The sequence below is a fragment of the Muntiacus reevesi genome, chromosome 4 (genome assembly GCF_963930625.1).
Source record: "Muntiacus reevesi chromosome 4, mMunRee1.1, whole genome shotgun sequence".
Taxonomy (NCBI): Eukaryota; Metazoa; Chordata; class Mammalia; order Artiodactyla; family Cervidae; genus Muntiacus; species Muntiacus reevesi.
In genome coordinates this window covers 67,800,592-67,821,123 of record NC_089252.1, presented here as the reverse complement: position 1 = coordinate 67,821,123, position 20,532 = coordinate 67,800,592, and the positions used below count along the sequence as shown (strand labels likewise).

Below are 20,532 nucleotides of genomic sequence, written 5' to 3'. Positions count from 1 at the left end.
GTTTTCTGTGGTTGCTGTGATAAAAAGCAAGCACTGCATGAAAATCAGTGTACCACAGGATGGAAACGGCCATGTCCAGTCTGATTACAAGGTTGTGGAAGTCATGCACTGTGTCAACAGGTATAGATACTTCATTAGTGTGTTATTTAAGAATGAAGTGAAAATGCACTTTTTTCAGCTCATGTGTATTATTTTTCATGGGTCTGCCAAAGTGTTAGGATGTGAATACTCATTAAGTTGTTTGGTTCTTAGTATTCAGGAGATGGTAATTGTTAGGTATTTCTTTTGGTCTACGGGTGTGTGAAAATTGACTGAGATAAAGTGCTGAACTAGGAGGTCTGAGAACTTTCTGTTCTAAGGATGTTTAACGGAGGACAGACAACAGTGATAATAGAGAAATAAGTAGATTTTGTAGGAGGTATGTAATGATAATAACAAATGTTAAATTTAAATAGTCAAGTATACATCTTATAGATAAACAGGTTATGCCTCAAAAAAACCCACTTCTTAAAAAAAAAGTTTTATTGGAGTATACTTGATTTACAATGTTGTTTAATTTCAGCTGTACAACAAGGTATCTTAGCTATATATACATATCCTGTTGACAATGCAGGAGACCTCAGAGATGCAGGTTCAATCCTTAGGTCTGGAAGATCTCCTGCAGGAGGGCACGGCAACCCAGTCCAGTACTCTTGTTTGGAAAATCCCATGGACAGAGGAGCCTGGAGGGCTATAGTCCATAGGGTCGAAAAGAGTAACCCACAACAAAAGAATCTTAGTTCAGTTCAGTTGGTCAGTTATTTCGACTGTTTGCAACCCCATGGACTGCAGCACAACAGGCCTCCTTGTCCATCACCAACTCCTGGAGTTTACTCAAACTCAGGTCCATTGAGTCGGTGATGCTATCCACCCATCTCATCCTCTGTCGTCCCCTTCTCCTCCCACCTTCAATCTTTCCCAGCATCAGGGTCTTTTAAAATGAGTCAGTTCTTCCCATCAGGTGGCCAAAGTATTGGAGTTGCAGCTTCAGCATCAGTCCTTCTAATGAATATTCAGGACTGATTTCTTATAGGATGGACTGGTTGGATCTCCTTGAGAGATCCAAGGGACTCTCAAGAGTCTTCTCCAACACCACAATTCAAAAGCATCAATTCTTTGGCACTCAGCTTTTTTATAGTCCAACTGTCACCTCCATACATGACCACCGGAAAACCCATAGCATTGACTAGACAGACATTTGTTGGCAAAGAAGTGTCTCTGGTTTTCAATATGCTGTCTAGATGGGTCATAGCTTTTCTTCCAAGGAGTAAGCATCTTTTAATTTCATGACTGCAGTCACCATCTGCAGTGATTTTGGAGTACCCCCAAAATAAAATCTGCCACTGTTTCCATTGTTTCCCCATCTATTTGCCATGAAGTGATGGGACCAGATGCCATGATCTTAGTTTTCTGAATGTTGAGCTTTAAGCCAACTATTTTACTATTTTAAGCCAACTATTTTACTCTTTACTCAAGAGGCTCTTTACTTCTTCTTTGCTCTCTGCCATAAGGGTGGTGGTATCTGCATATCTGAGGTTATTGATATTTCTCCCAGCAATCTTGATTCCAGTTTGTGCTTCTTCCAGTCCAGCATTTCTCATAATGTACTCTGCATAGAAATAAGCAGGGTGACAATATACAGTCTTGATGTACCCTTTCACAATTTGGAAACAGTCTGTTGTTCCATGTCCAGTTCTAACTATTGCTTTCTGACCTGCAAACAGATTTCTCAGGAGGCAGGTCAGGTGATCTGGTATTCCATCTCTTGAAGAATTTTCCACAGTTTGTTGTGATTCACACAGTCAAAGACTTTGGCATACTCAATAAAGCAGAAATAAATGTTCTTCTGGAACTGATTTGCTTTTTCAATGATCCAGCAGATGCTGGCAATTTGATCTCTGGTTCCTCTGCCTTTCCTAAAACCAGCTTGACTATCTGGAAGTTCACAGTTTATGTATTTCTGAAGCCTGGCTTGGAGAATTTTGAGCATTACTTTACTAGTGTGTGAGATGAGTGCAACTGTGTGGTAGTTTGAGCATTCTTTGGCATTGCCTTTCTTTGGGATTGGAATGAAAACTGACCTTTTCCAGTTCTGTGGCCACTGCTGTTTTCCAAATTTGCTGACATATTGAGTGTAGCACTTTCATAGCATCATCTTTTAGGATTTGAAATAGCTCAACTGGAATTCCATCACCTCCACTAGCTTTGTTCATAGTGATACTTTCTAAGGCCCACTTGACTTCACGTTCCAGGATGTCTGTCTCTACGTGAGTGATGACACCATCGTGATTATCTGGGTCATGAAGATTTTTTTGTATAGTTCTTCTGTGTATTCTTGCCACCTCTTCTTAATATCTTCTGCTTCTGTTTGGTCCATACCATTTCTGTCCTTTATTGAGCCCATCTTTGCATGAAATGTTCCCTTGGTATCTCTAATTTTCTTGAAGAGATCTCTAGTCTTTCCCATTCTATTGTTTTCCTCTATTTCTTTGCATTGATCGCTGAGGAAGGCTTTCTTCTCTCTCCTTGCTATCCTTTGGTACACTGCATTCAAATGGGAATATCTTTCCTTTTCTCCTTTGTTTTTCTCTTCTCTTCTTTTCATAGCTATTTGTAGGGCCTCCTCAGACAGCCATTTTGCTTTTTTGCATATCTTTTCTTGGGGATGGTCTTGATCCCTGTCTCCTATACAATGTCACGAACCTCCATCCATAATTCATCAGGCAGTCTGTCTATCAGATCTTGTCCCTTAAATCTATTTTAGGGGTTTGATTTAGGTCATACCTGAATGGTCTAATGATTTTCCCTACTTTCTTCAATTTAAGTATGAATTTGGCAATAAGGAGTTTATGATCTGAGCCACAGTCAGCTCCCAGTCTTGTTTTTGCTGACTGTATAGAGTTTCTCCATCTTTGGCTGCAAAGAATATAATCAATCTGATTTAGGTGTTGACTATCTGGTGATGTCCATGTGTAGTCTTCTCTTGTGTTGTTGGAAGAGGCTGTTTGCTATGACCAGTGCGTTCTCTTGGCAAAACTCTATTAGCCTTTGCCCTGCTTCATTCTGTACTCCAAGGCCAAATTTGCCTGCTACTCAAGGTGTGTCTTGACTTCTTACTTTTGCATTCCAGTTCGGTATAATGAAAAGGACATCTGTTTTGGGTGTTAGTTCTAGAAGGTCTTGTAGGTCTTCATAGAACCGTTCAACTTCAGCTTCTTCAGCATTACTGGTTGGAGCATAGACTTGGATTACTGTGATATTGAATGGTTTGCCTTCAGAACGAACAGAGATCATTCTGTCATTTTTGAGATTACATTCAAGTACTGCATTTTGGACTCTTTTGTTAACTATAATGGCTACTCCATTTCTTCTAAGGGATTCTTGCCCACAGTAGTAGCTATAATGATCATGATCATCTGAGTTAAATTCACCCATTCCAGTCCATTCTAGTTCAGATTCCTAAAAGGTCATTCACTCTTGCCATCTCCTGTTTGACCACTTCCAATTTGCCTTGATCCATGGACCTAGCATTCCAGGTTCCTGTGCAATATTGCTTGTTACTTAGCATGTACGCATATTCTTTTTCATATTATTTTCCACTATGGTTTACCACAGGATGTTAAATATAGTTCCCTGTGCTATACAGTAGGACTTTGTTGTTTATCCATCCTATATGTAACAGTTTGCATTTGCTAATCCCAAACTCTCAGTCCTTCTTTCCTTCACCCTTTGCTGTGCCAGAGCAAACACAAGTCTGTTCTAAGTCTGTTTTTGTTTTGTAGATATGTTCATCTGTGTCATATTTTAGATTCCACTTATAAGTGATCATATGTTATTTGTCTTTCTATTTCTGACTTACTTTACTTGATCATGTTTAGGTCTATCCATATTGCTGCAAATGGCATCATTTCATTCTTTTTATAGTTGAGAAATATTCCATTGTATATATGCACCACATCTTCTTTATCTGTTCATTTGTTGATGGACATTTAGGTTATTTCCATGTCTTGGCTATTGTAAATAGTGCTCTTGTGAACATAGCGGGTGCATGTATCTTTTCTAATTATGGTTTATTTTAAACTAATTTTTATCAGAGTATAGTTGCTTTAGAATGTTGTGTTAGTTTCTACCATACAGAAAAATGAATCAGTTATACATATACATATATCACCTCTTTTTTGGACTTCTTGAATTATTGTTTTGTTTAGTATATATGCCCAGGAGTGGGGCTGCTGGATCTTATGAGAGAGCTGGTTCTTTAGTTAGTTAAATCCTATATATTCTCAAACCTCTGCCAAATCCTATATAGTCTCAAACTTCTATATATATAAACCTCTTCAAGGAAACCTTCCCAACTTACAACTCTCCCACCCCTATTCTCTGTGCCAGCTAGACAAGGAGAGACTCTCATCCAGGCTTCCAGAAACCCTCTGCTTACCCGATCCTTGCATCCTGGAAATGTTGATTTTCTTGTCTCTACATAGGTATGTTGTGGGCAGAGATCATATCTAAATGAACCTTCCATCTGTGGCCTATGATACAGTGTGTAGCATATAACAAGCTCTCAGAAGACATTTGCTGATGAATTAATGAAACATACAGAGGATATACACAGGTAATAGTAGCCAGTGTTAACTAGAGATTGCACAGGTACTTCTAGAGTTACTCAGATACTTGCTGTTGCTGTTTTAGTCACTTAGTCATGTCCAAATCTTTTGCAACCCCATGGACTGTAGCCCACCAGGCTCCTCTGTCCATGGGATTTCCCAGGCAAGAACACTGGAACGGCTTTGCCATTGCCTTCTCCAGGGGAATCTTCCTAACCTAGGGATCGAACCAGGGTCTCCTGCATCTCCTGCACTGGCTGGAAGATTCATTACCACTGAGCCACGTGGGAAGCCCTACTCAGACGCTATACACATGTTGTCTTATAACATGAAGACTATTTAGTTATCTTATAACCCAAAGACCTTAAGCTATACAAATTCAGTCACTTTTGGTCACAGGGACAGATAGGGCTGAACCTGGAATCCACGGCTCCTATATATTTGTTTTCTATTCAACATACTGGCATACCTGGTCACTGGCAATTATGAACAGAACATAAACTTCTGTGGATTGGACCCTCTTTTTATATTCTTCTGCAACCCTTATGGCTGTACAGATAGCTGAGGAAAGAAGAGAAGCAAAAAGCAAGGGAGAAAGGGAAAGAAATACCAAACTGAATGCAGAGTTCTAGAGAATAGCAAGGAGAGAGAAGAAGGCCTTCTTAAATGAACAATGCCAAGAGTAGAGAAAAACAACAGAATGGGAAAGACTAGAGATCTCTTCAAGAAAATTAGAGATAACAATGGAATATTTCATCCAAAGATGGGCTCAATAAAGGACAGAAATGGTATGGGCCTAACAGAAGCAGAAGATATTAAGAAGAGGTGGCAAGAATACACAGAAGAATTGTATAAAAAAGACTTTCACGACCCAGATAATCATGATGGTGTGATCACTCACCTAGAGCCAGACATCCTGGAATGTGAAGTCAAGTGGGCCTTAGGAAGCATCACTATGAACAAAGCTAGGTGATGGAATTCCAGTTGAGCTATTTCAAATCTTAAAAGATGATGCTATGAAAGTGCTACACTCAATATGTCAGCAAATTTGGAAAACTAGCAGTGGCCACAGGACTGGAAAAGGTCAGTTTTCATTCCAATCCCAAAGAAAGGCAATGCCAAAGAATGTTCAAACTCCCACACAATTGCACTCATCTCACAGGCTAGTAAAGTAATGCTCAAAATTCTCCAAGCCAGGCTTCAGAAATACATGAACCATGAACTTCCAGATGTTCAAGCTGGTTTTAGGTAAGGCAGAGGAACCAGAGATCAAATTGCCAACATCTGCTGGATCATTGAAAAAGCAAGTCAGTTCCAGAAAAACATCTATTTCTGCTTTATTGAGTATGCCAAAGCCTTTGACTGTGTGAATCACAACAAACTGTGAAAAATTCTTCAAGAGACGGGAATACCAGACCACCTGACCTGTCTCCTGCGAAATCTGTATGCAGGTTAAGAAGCAACAGTTAGAACTGGACATGAAACAACAGACTGGTTCCAAATTAAGAAAGGAGTACGTCAAGGGTGTATATTGTCACCCTGCTTATTTAACTTCCATGCAGAGTACATCATGTGTACAAATGCCAAGCTGGATGAAGCACAAGCTGGAATCAAGATTGCTGGGAGAAATATCAATAACCTTAGATATGCAAATAACACCACCCTTAGGGCAGAAAGTGAAGAAGCAGTAAAGAGCCTCGATGAAAGTGAAAGAGGAGAGTGAAAAGTTGGCTTAAACTCAACATTCCAAAATCTAATATCATGACATTGGTCCCATCACTTCATGGCAAATAGATGGGGAAACAATGACAACAGTGAGATATTTTATTTTGGGGGTCTCCAAAATCACTGCAGATGGTGACTGCAGCCATGAAGTTAGACACTTGCTCTTTGGAAGAAAAGCTATGACAAACCTAGACAGAATATTAAAAGCATAGACATTACTTTACTGACAAAGGTCCGTCTAGTCAAAGCTATGGTTTTTCCAGTAGTCATGGATGGATGTGAGAGTTGGACCATAAAGAAAGCTTAGTGCCAAAGAATTATTGCTTTTGAACTGTGGTGCTGGAGAAGACTCAAGAGTCACTTGACCTGCAAGGAGATCAAATCAGTCTGTCTTAAAGGAAATCAGTCCTGAATATTCACTGGAAGGACTAATGCCGAAGCTGAAGCTCCAATACTTTGGTCACCTGATGCAAAGAACTAACACATTGGAAAAGACCCTGATGCTGGGAAAGACTGAAGGCAGAAGAAGGGGACAACAGAGGATGAGATGGTTGGATGGCATCAGTAACTCAATGGACACGAGTTCGAGTAGGCTCTGGGAGTTGGTGATGGACAGGGAGGCCTGGTGTGCTGCAATCCAAAACATCGGACACGACTCAGCAACTGAACTGAACTGAACTGAAAGAAAGTGAGGGAATTTCAGAAAAACACTGATTTCCGTTTTATTGACTATGCTAAAGCCTTTGACTGTGTAGATCACAACAAATGTGGAAAATTCTTAAAGATATGGGAATCCCAGACCACCTTACCTGTCTCCTGAGAAACCTGTATGTGGGTCAAGAAGCAACAGTTAGAACCTTACATGGAACTGACTGGTTCAAAATTGGGAAAGGACTATGGTAAGGCTATACATATTGTCACCTTGTTTACTTAACTTATATGCAGAGTACATCACGTGAAATGCTGGGCTGGCTGAGTCACAAGCTGGAATCAAGACTGCTTGGAGAAATATCAACCCCTCAGATGTGCAAATGATACCACTCTAATGGCAGAAGGTGAAGAGGAACTAAAGAGCCTCTTGATGAGGATGAAAGACAAGAGTGAAAAAACTGGCTTAAAATTCAACATTCCAAAAACTAAGGTCATGACATCTGATCTCATCACTTCTTGGCAAATAGAAGGGGAAAAAGTGGAAGCAGTGACAGATTATATTTTCCTGGGCTCCAAAATTTCCTGCAGACAATGACTGCATCCATGAAATTAAAAGATGCTTGCTCCTTGGAAGGAAAGCTATGACAAACCTAGACAATATATTAGAAAGCAGAGACATCACTTTGCTGACAGAGGTCGGTATGATCAAAGCTATGGTTTTTCCAGTAGTCATGTATGGATGTGAGAAATGAACCATAAAGAAGGCTGAGTGCCAAAGAATTGATGCTTTAGAACTGTGGTACTAGAGAAGACTCTTGAAAGTCCTTCAAACTGCAAGGAGATCAAACAAGGCAATCTCAAAAGAAATCAACCCTGAATACTCATTGGAAAGCCTGATGCTACAGCTGAAGACATAATGCTTGGGCCCCCTGATGTGAAGAGTCAGTTGACTCTTCACATCAGGTGAAGAGTTGAAAAGACCCCTGATACTGGGAAAGGTTGAGGGCAGGAGGAGAATGGGGTGGCAGAGAGTGAGATGGCTACATAACATCACTGAATGGACATGAATTTGAGCAAAGTCTGGGAGATAGCGAAGCCTGGCATGGTGCAGTTCATTCGGTCACAAAGAGTCAGACACAAATTAGCGACTGAACAACACAACAACGACCCTTAGGAAAGGAACCTTTAGACAGCAAGGAACAGTTACTACAGTAGTTGATTTAGGCCCAACTGCAGGGAAATTACCGGAGAAGGCAATGGCACCCCACTCCAGTACTCTTGCCTGGAAAATCCTATGGACGGAGGAGCCTGGTAGGCTGCAGTCCATGGGGTCGCTAAGAGTCGGACACGACTGAGCAACTTCACTTTCACTTTTCACTTTCATGCATTGGAGAAGGAAATGGCAACCCACTCCAGTGTTCTTGCCTGCAGAATCCCAGGGACAGGGGAGACTGGTGAGCTGCCATCTATGGGGTTGCACAGAGTCGGACACGACCGAAGCGACTTAGCAGCAGGGAAATTACAGCTAATTAAAAATGGAAGAAACTTTACATCACGATACAAAGAGAAACAGTAATATAGGGAAAAAAACCTCAGAGTAAACACAGAAAAGGTTTCTTTGAATTTGGAGAGTGTATTATTATTGCTTTTGTTCTTATTTTGTTAATGTGAACATTTTAAGCATTTCATTAAATTCATTCACTTATTCAGCTTAAATTGACTGAGTACCCATTATTTGTCCAGCACCGTCCTAGGGAAAACACAGATGATCTTGGAGTTTCTGTGTAATAGAAGAGACAGATATTTAAAATTATTAAATTGTGGCTGGAAATAATTAGTAGGAAGCTAAATACCATGTACATTTAGAATGTACTCTAGACCAGTTTACACCCACTAATATGACTTCCATATGTTGGCCACCTGATTCAAAGAGCTGACTGATTTGAAAAGACCCTGATCCTGGGAAAGATTCAGGGCAGGAGGAGAAAGGGGGGCAATAGAGGATGAAATGCTTGGATTGGATCACCAATTCAATGGATATGCGTTTGCGCAAACTCTGGGAGATAGTGAAGGACAGGGAAACCTGGCATGCTGTAGTCTATGTGGTTGAAAATAGTTGGATACAACTGAACGACTGCATAACATCATCATGGATAAAACTAATCACCCCAACCATACTAAATATCGTAGAGGATGTGGAGCAACTGGTACTTCTGAGCACTGCTGATGGGAGTTTAATATGATACAGACATTTTGGAAAACAGTTCAGCAGTTTCCTCTGAAGTTAAACATACACTTATCACACAGACCTAGTAATTCCAGTACTTGGTATTTACGGAAGAGAAATGAAACCTTGTCTCTGCACAATGACTTGTACACTAGCGGTTATAGCTGGTTACAGCCGGAAAACTGAAAAATGAAACAGTGCAAATGTCTATAAACAGGTGACTGGGTGACAAACTATGGCGCTTCCATATAAGGACTGCTGCTCAGCAATAAGAAGGGACTACTGACACGCCAGCCGCACTGGATCAACCTCAAAACATGCTAAAGGAAAAAGTCCAACTCAGTAAAAGCAGACTGTATGAAGTCATGTGAAATTAAGTAATACAGAAACCTATGCTACCGTGATAGAAATCTGATTAGTATTTCCTGGCAACGCAGTGGTTATTGACTTGGAAGTTCCTGGAACTTCCTGGAGCAATGGAAATGTGCTCTATCATTCCTAGGGTGGTGGTTATTCACACTGGTGCATACCTTTGCCAAAACGCATGGACCACTTAAAATCTGTGCATTTTAGTCTGTGTAAATTAAACTTTTTTTTTTTTTTTAAAGCATAATCAAATGGCAACCCAACGAGTGGCGATGGCTGGAAGCAAGGGTCATTATTATTATTTTTTTAATATAAGAAAGTGTATTCTACAAAAAAACAAAATCTCCCAAATCCAAACAAAGCAACAACAACAAAAATAACATCACCACCAACAACAAACTCAAACGCCCAAAGCCTTAAAAAAACAACAACAACAACAACCAAATCTGGGAGTGGGGTTAGGGAAGGGGGAATTCCAAGTCAAAGAAACTTTCCCAAGTATTGATTTCAAGTGGAGGGAAACTTGAAAGGGTGTAAGATTTTACAAGGCGATGACTGAGTGCTGAGGTGGCGGACAGCAGAGAATCGTCGGCTTCCTGGGGGTGCCAACCCAGACCAACCGCAACTTCCCCAGACGCTCCACGACCCCCAGCAGCTCCCGCTGCGGCCGCCGCCTCCGCGAACCTTGTGTGCGGACCAGCGGGCAGGCGGGCGGGCACTCGCTCGCCGGCGTCGCGCTGACGTCACGCGCGCGCTGACGTCGCCGGCGGCCGCGGCCTCTGAAGCGGGTTGGGGCGCGGGGGGCGCCGAGTTTGACTAGTTTGGGGGGCCGCTGGACGCCTGGCGCTGCTCCCGCCGCCCGCCGCGCCCCGCGAGCCGCTCTCCGGCCGGACCGAGCGCGTCCCGCTCGTTCCCGCGGGGCCCCGCTCTGGCGGCTGGGCGGCGCTCGGCGAAAGTTGGCCCCTCACGAGCGGGCGGGCGGGCGGGCGGCCGCGGCCATGGAGCCCCGCAGCATGGAGTACTTCAGCGCCCAGGTGCAGCAGAAGGACGTCGGCGGCCGCCTGCAGGTCGGCCAGGAACTGCTGCTCTACCTCGGCGCGCCCGGCGCCATCCCGGATCTGGAGGAGGACCTGGCCCGTCTGAGCAAGACGGTCGACGCTCTCACCGGCTGGGTGGGCTCGAGCAACTACCGGGTAAGCGGCGGCTGCGCGGCCTGGCGGGGCACGCCCTCTCCCGCCGGCCCTTTAATCCCGGACGTGCTGGGACGGCCGGGTGGGCCCCCGGGCACCTCTGAACCGCCCCGCGGACTCTGGGTCCCCCGACTTGTCCCCACCGGCGAGCCTGCCTCTCCGAAAGCGAGCGGGAGCCCACCTTCCCACCGAGACCAACTTTTTCCACGATTGTGAGCAGTGGCAAATTCAGCGATTCCGTGACACCGTGCGGAGTTCCTTGGCACTAGGGCATTATGTTTCAACATCTATTTTTAAAAAATCAGTGATCATTGACATACGTAAAAGTGTAGCAGACCCTTTATTATACATTCGTACGTACCTGTGTAACGCTACCCAGGGCGAGACGTAGGACAGGAAGATTCAGATTTTAAGTTCAAAAGAGATGTCAAGTTAATCCTTTTGAATTACCCTTTTTATCCTACTTAATCGCCTGGTTTCTTTTTTCTTATATAGTTTTTTTTTCCTGTTTCTGAAAGGTTGTGCTTTTCGTATCTAAAGCATCTTCAGAGCATAGTAAGGTGCCTGATTAAGTTTCCCGTTAAATCTAGTGAAAAGATTCTGACTTCATGGCGTTATTTATTTGCTTTTCGTGTATAGTCGACGGAAAGCAATTGAACGCTCTGTGTCATTTTGTTTTGCCGCAGTTGAGGACTGACTCGGATTTAGCTGATACTGGCAAAAAAAAAATAAAAAGATGAGGTACAAGAAGGAATGAGTGTTTCAGAAAAGCCGGTAGTAGGCAGTTTGTAATGTAGCCACGTTGGGAGACCAGGTAAACTTTATGCAGTCAGCCTGTACAGTGGTTTTTAGCAGTAACTTTGCTTTCTAGTCTTCTGGTGGCAGTGTTGTTTTAAAATGCTGGTGCAAGCATCGTGAGGTTGAAGTGATTCTTCTTAGTAACAGATACTTAAAACAGCGAATAGGCAGTACTTTGAAAGCTTTATCATCATAGAGAAGAAAGGGAAACTCTAAAATTATTATGCAGATTTAATGATGAAACTTAAGAGTTTGGGGAGGATTTGACTTTTTACAAGGGTAATAAACAGTTTGAGAATTAATCACCTCAGTGTTCCATTATATACTGCTTCTGTATTATTTTTAAAAGCTTTGGGGAAAGTTAATGTTTAAGAATACACCATTACTGTTTAGAGGATTAGTCTTATTTCTTTGGAAGAAACGGCCTACATTTACTTGCACTGTAAGAAGGGCATACGCGCTTAAGAGAGTTGATTTTTGTGTTGTAGCCTAGGCTGTTGTAGAAAGGTGACTTTTTGGTAACGCTTACTCCCATTGCCACCTGAAGGTCCCTGTGTCACCCATATGTTGCCTGTGGTTGAATTGGCATTTGGGCCATTTCACTCCGCAGAGGTACCATCAGTGAGTGACAGTTGAGCGGTCCCATCTCTTGAAACATATTCTTGGCTTTTGTGATGCCACAGTATCATACCTGCTTTTCCATTGATGTCTCTGCACAGAACTTCTACTCATTGCTTTGTTTTTCCTTTAACTGGTCCTTCAGAGTTAGACTCCATCAGGGACCTGACTCAAGTTCTTATGTCTGTACTACACATTGTCTCCATGCTCCTCGGCAGATGCTGCCGCCTGAGACAGTTCTGGAGATGGGAAGAGAACTCCCGTAACCTCACCCACAGACTTCCTTGTGTGCCCCTGTCGCCCTGCCTTTTCTGTCACGGTGAACAAGTCGCCTTTCTCTCTTCTACCTCCACATGGGTATTGAAGGCGTGTGTATCCATGCCCTCTTGTCTTCTCAAGGACATGAATTCATCAGCTTGGATCTCTCCTGCCGAATCATTGTTCCTCTCCTTTCTACTGAATTCTATAATATAAGACCTTTTCTGACATGGTTCGCGAGAAGGCATTCTAATTAGTTTCTTTGAAATTTATATGCTGAGTTACCAAGCTAAGTCATCATTTTTTACTGAAGGTACAATGACTATTTGAAAAAAAAGTCATTAGTTTTGAAAAAAAGTGTATTAGTTTTTTGAAAAAAAGTGTATTAGTTTTTTGAATATACACACAGATAGAAGTATACTTAAATTTCAAATTATGCTGAACAAAATAAAGTTTGGCTTTGGATTTGTTAGTACTGCACAATTTGAGTGTCTTTAATAACAGTCATTGCTTCAGTGAATCTGAGTGCGTATACTTAATGCTAAGTATTATTCCAGATCTTGAGGACCCACCTATGAACAAGACTAGAAAGACTTCTTCACTCAGCTTCATTTGGGCGTTATTTAAAGACCTACAGTGTGCAGACACTCTTCTGGGCACTTGAGATTCAGAAGGTGGTGGCAGCCCATTCTGTTATTCTTGCCTGAAGACCCATGGACAGAGGAGCATGGTGGGCTATATGTATAGTTCATGGGGTCACAAAGAGTCGGACACGACTGAGGGACTGACATTACTACATGAGGACCTACGATGTACAGACGTTCTTCTTGGCACTAGGATACAAGAGTGAGAAAACGACAGAAGTGCTCGCCTTTGTGTGCTTGGATTCTCGTAGGGGCAGAGGAATAAACAAGATGAATAACTGGAGTCTCTTCTGTGTTAGATGATGATAAATGCTTTGGAGAAAAGCAGTGAAGGGAATAGAAGCATTGGGTAGGATGCAGATGTGTGAATTTTAAATTGTCACTGAAGACCTCACTGACGTAGTGATTTAAAGCAGAGGAGTGAGATTGCTGCTGTCATGGAGATCCTATTAGAAAGAGGAAGGCAGATGGGTATACAGATTAGTTCCAGGTAACAAGTGCTTATGAATCAACTGATGTGAAAGAATGAGGCGAAGATGAGACTGTTTGGGATGTAAAGGAAGTGAGGTGAAATTTGAGTACATTTAGGAAAGAAATACAGGAGTGAAGAATGCCTTTGGGCAGAGGAAACCACAGATGCAGAGAACTTAGTTCTGCTGAGGAACATAAAGTAGGCCAGTGTGGCTAGAGATTCCATGTGAGTTGAGGTGTTCACAGAGGTGAAACTGGGGAGGCAGGTAGAAAGAGTTGTATAGGATTTTATTCTAAATCTTTGGAGGGTTTTTACTTAAAGGGTTGGCTGCTTTGTGAGGTGAGTGAAGTGAGCGAAGTCGCTCAGTCATGTCCGATTCTTTGTGACCCCATGGACTGTAGCCTACCAGGCTCCTCAGTTCATGGAATTTTCTAGGCAAGAGTACTGGAGTGGGTTGCCATCTTTGTGAGGAATGGACAGTTAAAGCAGCAAAAGAATCGGAGAGTTGGTGGCTCAGGCTGGTTTGGTAACAGTGGCAGTACTTGAGAAGTGAGAGATTGGGGTGTGATTTAGTGGTGAAGTAACAGCATTGAGTATGACGGTTGAGAGAGAGGAATTGGGGGTCACTGCATTGCTTAAGCACTAATAGAGGGTGGTATTTACTGAAATGGGGAATACGGAGAAAACAAGTCAGGTGAAGGAAGTAAAAAGTTAGGTTTGAGAAGGTTGTTTGACAACCATGTTGAGATGTTAAACGGGCAGTTGGGATCTTCATCTGAGTGGAGAAATCATTAATTGAAGGTTTAAAAATGTGTGAATAGGTATGTACATTATATTAAATATATATGCTCTGGCATTTGATTTTGGTAAGTCCTGTGATTTTAGGAGTCCCCAAATGTAAAAATGGTGTTATAGCAATAAAAATCTTCCTTGTAAAATGCAGTTAAATATGATGACCACCATTTAAAGAGTCCTTAGTGAGTACCAGGCATTGTCTCAGGTGCTTTATTTCCATTATCTCATTTAATCTTTAAGGTGACCTTAGAAAGCCAGTACTGTTTCTTCATTGTGTAGAAAAGATGTAAGTATTTTGGCTTAGGTCCTAGACCTGGTAAATTGGTAGAGTACTTGAACCAAGGGACATTAGAATATTCCTTTCCTTTTCTGTACTTTGGTAAACCTCTTCAACATCCTATCATTTGTCATCTCTACTCTAATTCTCTTATTTTGTCTATCTGTAAATGTGATCATAAGTTGACTCTCAAAATGGAAAAAACACTAAATAGCATTTATATTACAAACTGTGTAGTGCTGGGCTAGTAACATGCTAGGATTTTAAGTCTTTTCTTGGAATCCAAAATCACAGCTCTTTTACCATTTAAAGGATGATGCTACCTTCCAGTGTTAGCAAAACCTTGATTGCATATCTTATAAACCATCAATTTCTTACAGTATACTATTTTTTTTTTTTGTTTGAAGTCTGTCTGTATATATGGATCTTGTCTTTTTCTCTTACCTGCCACATAGGAAGAACATCCAGGTTTTTAACTTTTTACTATTCACATTGTTCTTTTGCGTTGTCACCTTGTATGTGTGCATGCGAGTTCTGTAGGGTAGTGATTATGAACCCTGTCCAATTTAGTGCCCCCCCCCCCTTTTTGTTATTTTTTTGGCTGCGCCACGTGGCATGTGGGATCTTAGTTCCCTGACCAGGGATCAAATGCATGCCTCCTTGCAATGAAAGTATGGTGTCTTAACCACTGGACTGCCAGGGAAGCTGCCAGCACCCTCTTTTAATGTTGCCCCTTACAATCCTGAAATAAAGTTTATAGATAATACTCAATCCACATCATTTTTAAAAATCCCCAGTATGTTCTCACTGTATTATAAAAGAAAATTGCATGTCGTTACAATGAGATAAAATGTTTCAGTGTATAAATATGCCAACCTGATTACCTAGAAAGACATAATGCTAGTCAGGTGGCTGTCCCAGTACATATTGCTGTAAAGGTTACCACTGCCAATTCAGACCACTACCGGTGTGTGGTTACTGGTGGTTCAGACTTTACAAGTGGCATTACCGTCAGTGATTGTGATATTCTGGAACTCTAAATTCTGAACCTTGTTTCATTCCTTTCGTATAGTTTGTATAATTCTTTCTTTCTTTACTAGTTGTCAAAATAATGAGGTAAAAATAATTAGCATGCTTCAGTGTTGGCCAGATAGTTTTTGTTATCATATGAAGTCTTGCATTTAAATATGTCTAATACATTTCAAGTTCCTTAACCAGGGATTGAACCCATGCTCCCTACAGTGGAAGGGTGAAGTCTTAACCACTGAATCTTCAGGGAAGTTCCCAGTTATTATTCTTATTAGTATCCAAACTGTTCTATCAGATGACCCTAAGATTCTTTGATAGTCATGATCGTCCAGTATCATGAGATCATATTCCTGCTCCTGCCCTGGAATTAGCTACTTGGTTCTTTTTGTGGGAAATGGTATGTGGGAACTACAACGTAGGTGCTAATGGAGCTTATTGTTACTCATTTGATCTTTGTTTCTAGGTTTTTTTCAATGAAGAGGGTTAGGTTTAATTTAATTTTAAAGAATAATATTTCTTGAGTTCATACTGATATTCAGATTCAAGACTGCAGTTTTTGCTATTTTTATATATGTTCCATCTATATCTCCTTTTATCAACAGAAATTCTAAGTAACATTGACAGTTTCTCTTTTGCAGAGTTTTGTTTTTGTCTTTAGGGTATATCCCACTAGAGAGGGACAGTCAAATTGCTTTATTTTAAAGTCACTTGGAATAGTCTTCTGTGCGGTTATACTATTAATTGAGTATACATTTCAGTTTACTTGGGCTTCCCTGGTGGCTCAGATAGTTAAGAATCTGCCTGCAGTGTGGGAGACCTGGGGCTGATCCCTGGGTCGGGAAGACCCCTAGAGAAGGCAGTGGCAACCCGCTGCAGTGTTCTTGCCTGGAGAATCCCATGGACAGAGAGGAGCCTGGTGGGCTACAGAGTTCATGGGGTGTCAAAAGAGTTGGACATCACTGAGTGACCAACACCAGCGTTATGTTTACTTATTTTATTTCATTTTCAATGAAACTAGTTATTGCTGCAAATAAGGTATATTCAAAATAGTCTGATTTCTTTATCTGTGGCTTATACCCTGTTCCCAGCCATAAAATTTTTTTTCTGATTGTCCTTTCATTGTTGTTATTTTTTTAAACATTCATAACTATATCCCTTAATATTTGTAGCCCTCCTTTAAAAATTTCTTTTAATTACATTTTTGTAATTGGAGGAAAATTGCTCTACAACATTGTGTTACTTTTTGCTGGATAACAACGTGAATAAGCGATAAGTATACATATTCCCTTGCTATTGAGCTTCCCTTCCATCCCCAACTAGTAGTCCCCTTTTAAAATATATATTAAATATACGTCTCTCCAACTTGCTTTTTTCACTTAATGTATCTTGGAGTTCATTGCAAAGCAAGGGTAGGGTAGCCCTCAATTTTATTTTTATTTTTATTTTTTCCACACTACACTAGGTGGTTTATTTTATTTGTTCAAGGACTCATCTTGCAAGCATTAAAGCAGGCATGGGCTTTGATTCTGGGAGCCCAGATTCACAGATTTAGGAAGACAAAAGCGAACTGTGCTCCATGTACATAGACGCAAACTAAAGGCTTGTGGTTAATCATACTGTAGTTTTTTTATTTTTTATTTATTTTTTCTTTTTTTTCATACTGTAGTTTTAAGTTTCCACAGTCTCACAGCCAGAAGTCACAGGTCCTTTAGGTCCTTTTGGATGCCCCAGAGAGTATCTGCACTCTTCTTGAGTTGGACAACCTCTTAATCCTTCAGCTTGTGGTTGATAACACTGGTTAACCCTCGAGCATTGAGGATACATGGAAGGCTCAGGAAAACTTCATTCTCAATGCCATACATGCCCTTCACCATTGTTGACCCTGGGTGAATCCTGGATAGATTTTTCAACATGGATTCAATAAGATCAGCTACACTTAATCCAGTAGCCCAGTTGGTATATCCTTTTAGCTTGATGACTTCATAGGCACTCTCAACCACCATCTTACGCACTTCCTTCCAATTTTCACTATCATTGTCTGTTCCCATTTCTGGATTCAGTTCCTGGAGAGAAACGCCTGCCATATTCACTCCACTCCACACAGCCACACTTGAGTCGCCATGTTCTCCCAAAATCCATCCGTGGCAGCTGCTGGGATGAATGCCAAGTTTTTCAGCCATAAGATAGCGAAATCTAGCAGAATCCAGATTACATCCACTCCCAATCACACGGTGCTTGGGTAATCCACTTAGTTTCCAGGTAACATATGTGAGAATATCCATTGGGTTGGAAACCACAATGATGATGCAGTCAGGACTGTACTTGACGATCTGAGGAATGATGAACTTGAAGATGTTAACGTTCCTTTGCACCAAATTCAGGCGACTCTCCCCCTCTTGCTGGCGAACTCCTGCAGTTACCACCACGATCTTGGAATTGGCAGTGACAGTAATCTTTGTCTACCACAATTATTGGTGTCTGAAGGAATAAGCTCCCATGCTGCAGGTCCATCATTTCTTCTTTGAGTTTATCTTCCAAAACATCCACAAGAGCAAGCTCATCAGTCAGAGACTTTCCCAGAATGCTGATGGCACATGCCATACCAACTTGTCCAACACCCACTACAGTGATCTTATTGTTTGGGATTGTTCCCTCTTCTTTCGCAACTGGCGCAATCAGTTTTTCCTTAAGAGTTGCCATTGTGCCTAGGGAAGAGAAAGTTCTTCAGACAGTGGTAAGGGCTGCACGAAGACAAAGTCAGCAGCATTCGTCTTCTCTGGCGCAGGATCCGCAAGGCTCAATTTTATTTTTAAAGTGTCATAGTTGTCTGTAGTGTGGATGTACCATAATTTTTTGAATCTGTCTCATACTGATGAATGTTTGGGTAGTTTCCAGTCTCTTGCAATAATCTTTTTGTGTCTTCTCATAATTTTGCTGATCTATCTTCAGGATAGATTCCTAAGTGAGATCTTACTAAGCGTGCATGTTTTTCCTGCTGATTTCAGATACTGCTTTCATCATCTATTAAATTTTGTGTATGAGTGTGTCTGTGCACTTCCAGTTAAGTTTTTAATAGCTTTATTGATGTAATTCACATGTTATACAGTTCACTCATTTCAGGTGCACACCTTATTGTTTTTTAGTGTATTTGCACGACCATCAGCACAGTCAATTTTGGAGCATTTTCATTACTTCAAAAAAAACCCCTGTACCATTTACCTGTTACCTCCCTATCCCTCTACATCCATCAGTCCTAAGCACTACTAATCTACTTTCTCTCTCTTTGGATTTGTTTGTTCTGGACATTTCTGAGAAATTGAATCACACAACATTTGTGTCTGACTTTTTCACTTATCAGAGTGTTTTTAAGGTTTATCCATATTGTAATTTGTATTAGTCATTACCTTGCTGTGTACTTAGTTGCTCAGTCATGTCCGACTCTTTGCAACTCCATGGACTGTAACTCGCCAGGCTCCCATGTCCCTAGGGATTCTCCAGGCAGGAATACTGAAGTGGGTTGCCATGCCCTCCAGGGGATCTTCCTAACCCACGTCTCCTGCATTGCAGGCAGATTCTTTACTGTCTGAGTCACCTTGAAACCCATCAGTCATTACTGTTTATGGCCAAATTGTATTTGATTGCATGCATATACCACATTTTGTTTGTTTATCCATCTGATGGCCATTTGGGCCTTTCTACCTTTGGTCTGTAATGAATGATGTATAATGACATTGGCATGCCAGCGTCTATGTCCTGCTTTGATTCCTTTGGGTTTATACCTAGGAGTGGAATTGTTGGGTTCTCATTGTTTCTGCACGCCCCCCCCAACTTTGTTGTTGTTGTTCAGTCGCTAAGTCGTGTTTGACTCTTTGTGACCCCATAGACTGCAGCATACCAGGCTCCTCTGTCTTCTGCTATCTCCCGGAGTTGGTTCACATTCATGTACATTAAATCAGTGATGCTATCTAACCATCTCATCCTCTGCTGCCCCCTTCTTTTGCCTTGGTTCTTTTCCAGTGAGTTGGCTCTTCATATCAGGTGGCCAAAGTATTAGAGCTTCAGCTTCAGCATCTGTTTTTCCAGTGGATATTCAGGACTGATTTCCTTTAGGATGGACTGGTTTAATCTCCTTGCAGTCCAAGGGACTCTCAAGGGTCTCCTCCAGTACCACAATTCGAAAGCATCAATTCTGCAGCCCTCAGCCTTCTTTATGGTCCAGCTCTCATATCTGTACATGACTACTGGAAAAATCGTAGCTTTGCCTATATGGACCATTGTCAGCAAAGTGGTGTCTCTGCTTTTTAATATGCTGTCTAGGTTTGTCATAGCTTTTCTTCCAAGGAGCAAGCATCTTTTAATTTCATGGCTGCAGTCACTATCTGCAGTGATATTTGGAGTCCAAGAAAATAAAATCTGTCACTGCTTCCACTTTTTCCTCTTCTATTTGTCATGAAGTGATGGGACTAGATGTCATGATCTTAGTTTTTTGAATGTTGAGTTTGAAGACAGACTTTTCACTCTTGTCTATCACCCTCATCAAGAGGCTCTTTTAGTTCTTCATTTTTTGCCATTAGAGTGGTATCATCTGCATATCTGAGGCTGTTGATAATTTCCTGCAATCTTAATTCCAACTTGTAAATCATTTAGCAATACACTTTAGGCTTTCTCTTTTTTCCTGTACTTCATAGAGGGGTTTTCTCCTTTCCCCAGTGGTAAACTGCGGTTGCTGCTTCTTCTCTTGCTGACTCGTTTATGAGTAGTGGGGCTATTCGGTTTTCCTGTTCCAGCTTCAGTCTTAGATCCTTAAGGTAAAGCTTTATCAGAAATCCTGCCCCT

General features: G+C 41.5%; 1 protein-coding gene and 1 pseudogene across 5 annotated transcripts in view; one reads left to right on the top strand and one right to left on the bottom strand.

Moving 5' to 3' along the window:
* The first annotated feature begins 10,583 nt into the window (after window positions 1–10,583).
* The window catches only part of CLASP2 (cytoplasmic linker associated protein 2), a 168,075-nt gene continuing 158,126 nt past the window's right edge, over window positions 10,584–20,532 (top strand). For 4 of the 5 annotated variants that reach the window (XM_065932948.1, XM_065932947.1, XM_065932946.1 and 1 more), the window contains exon 1: window positions 10,586–10,808. In XM_065932948.1, coding sequence (XP_065789020.1) covers window positions 10,614–10,808 — 195 coding nt within the window. In that variant the 5' untranslated portion in view covers window positions 10,586–10,613. Of the gene's footprint in view, window positions 10,809–20,532 lie in introns of all 5 variants that reach the window. The other variant, XM_065932944.1, reaches the window with a different exon arrangement.
* Window positions 17,403–18,426, bottom strand: LOC136167728 (L-lactate dehydrogenase B chain-like; annotated as a pseudogene).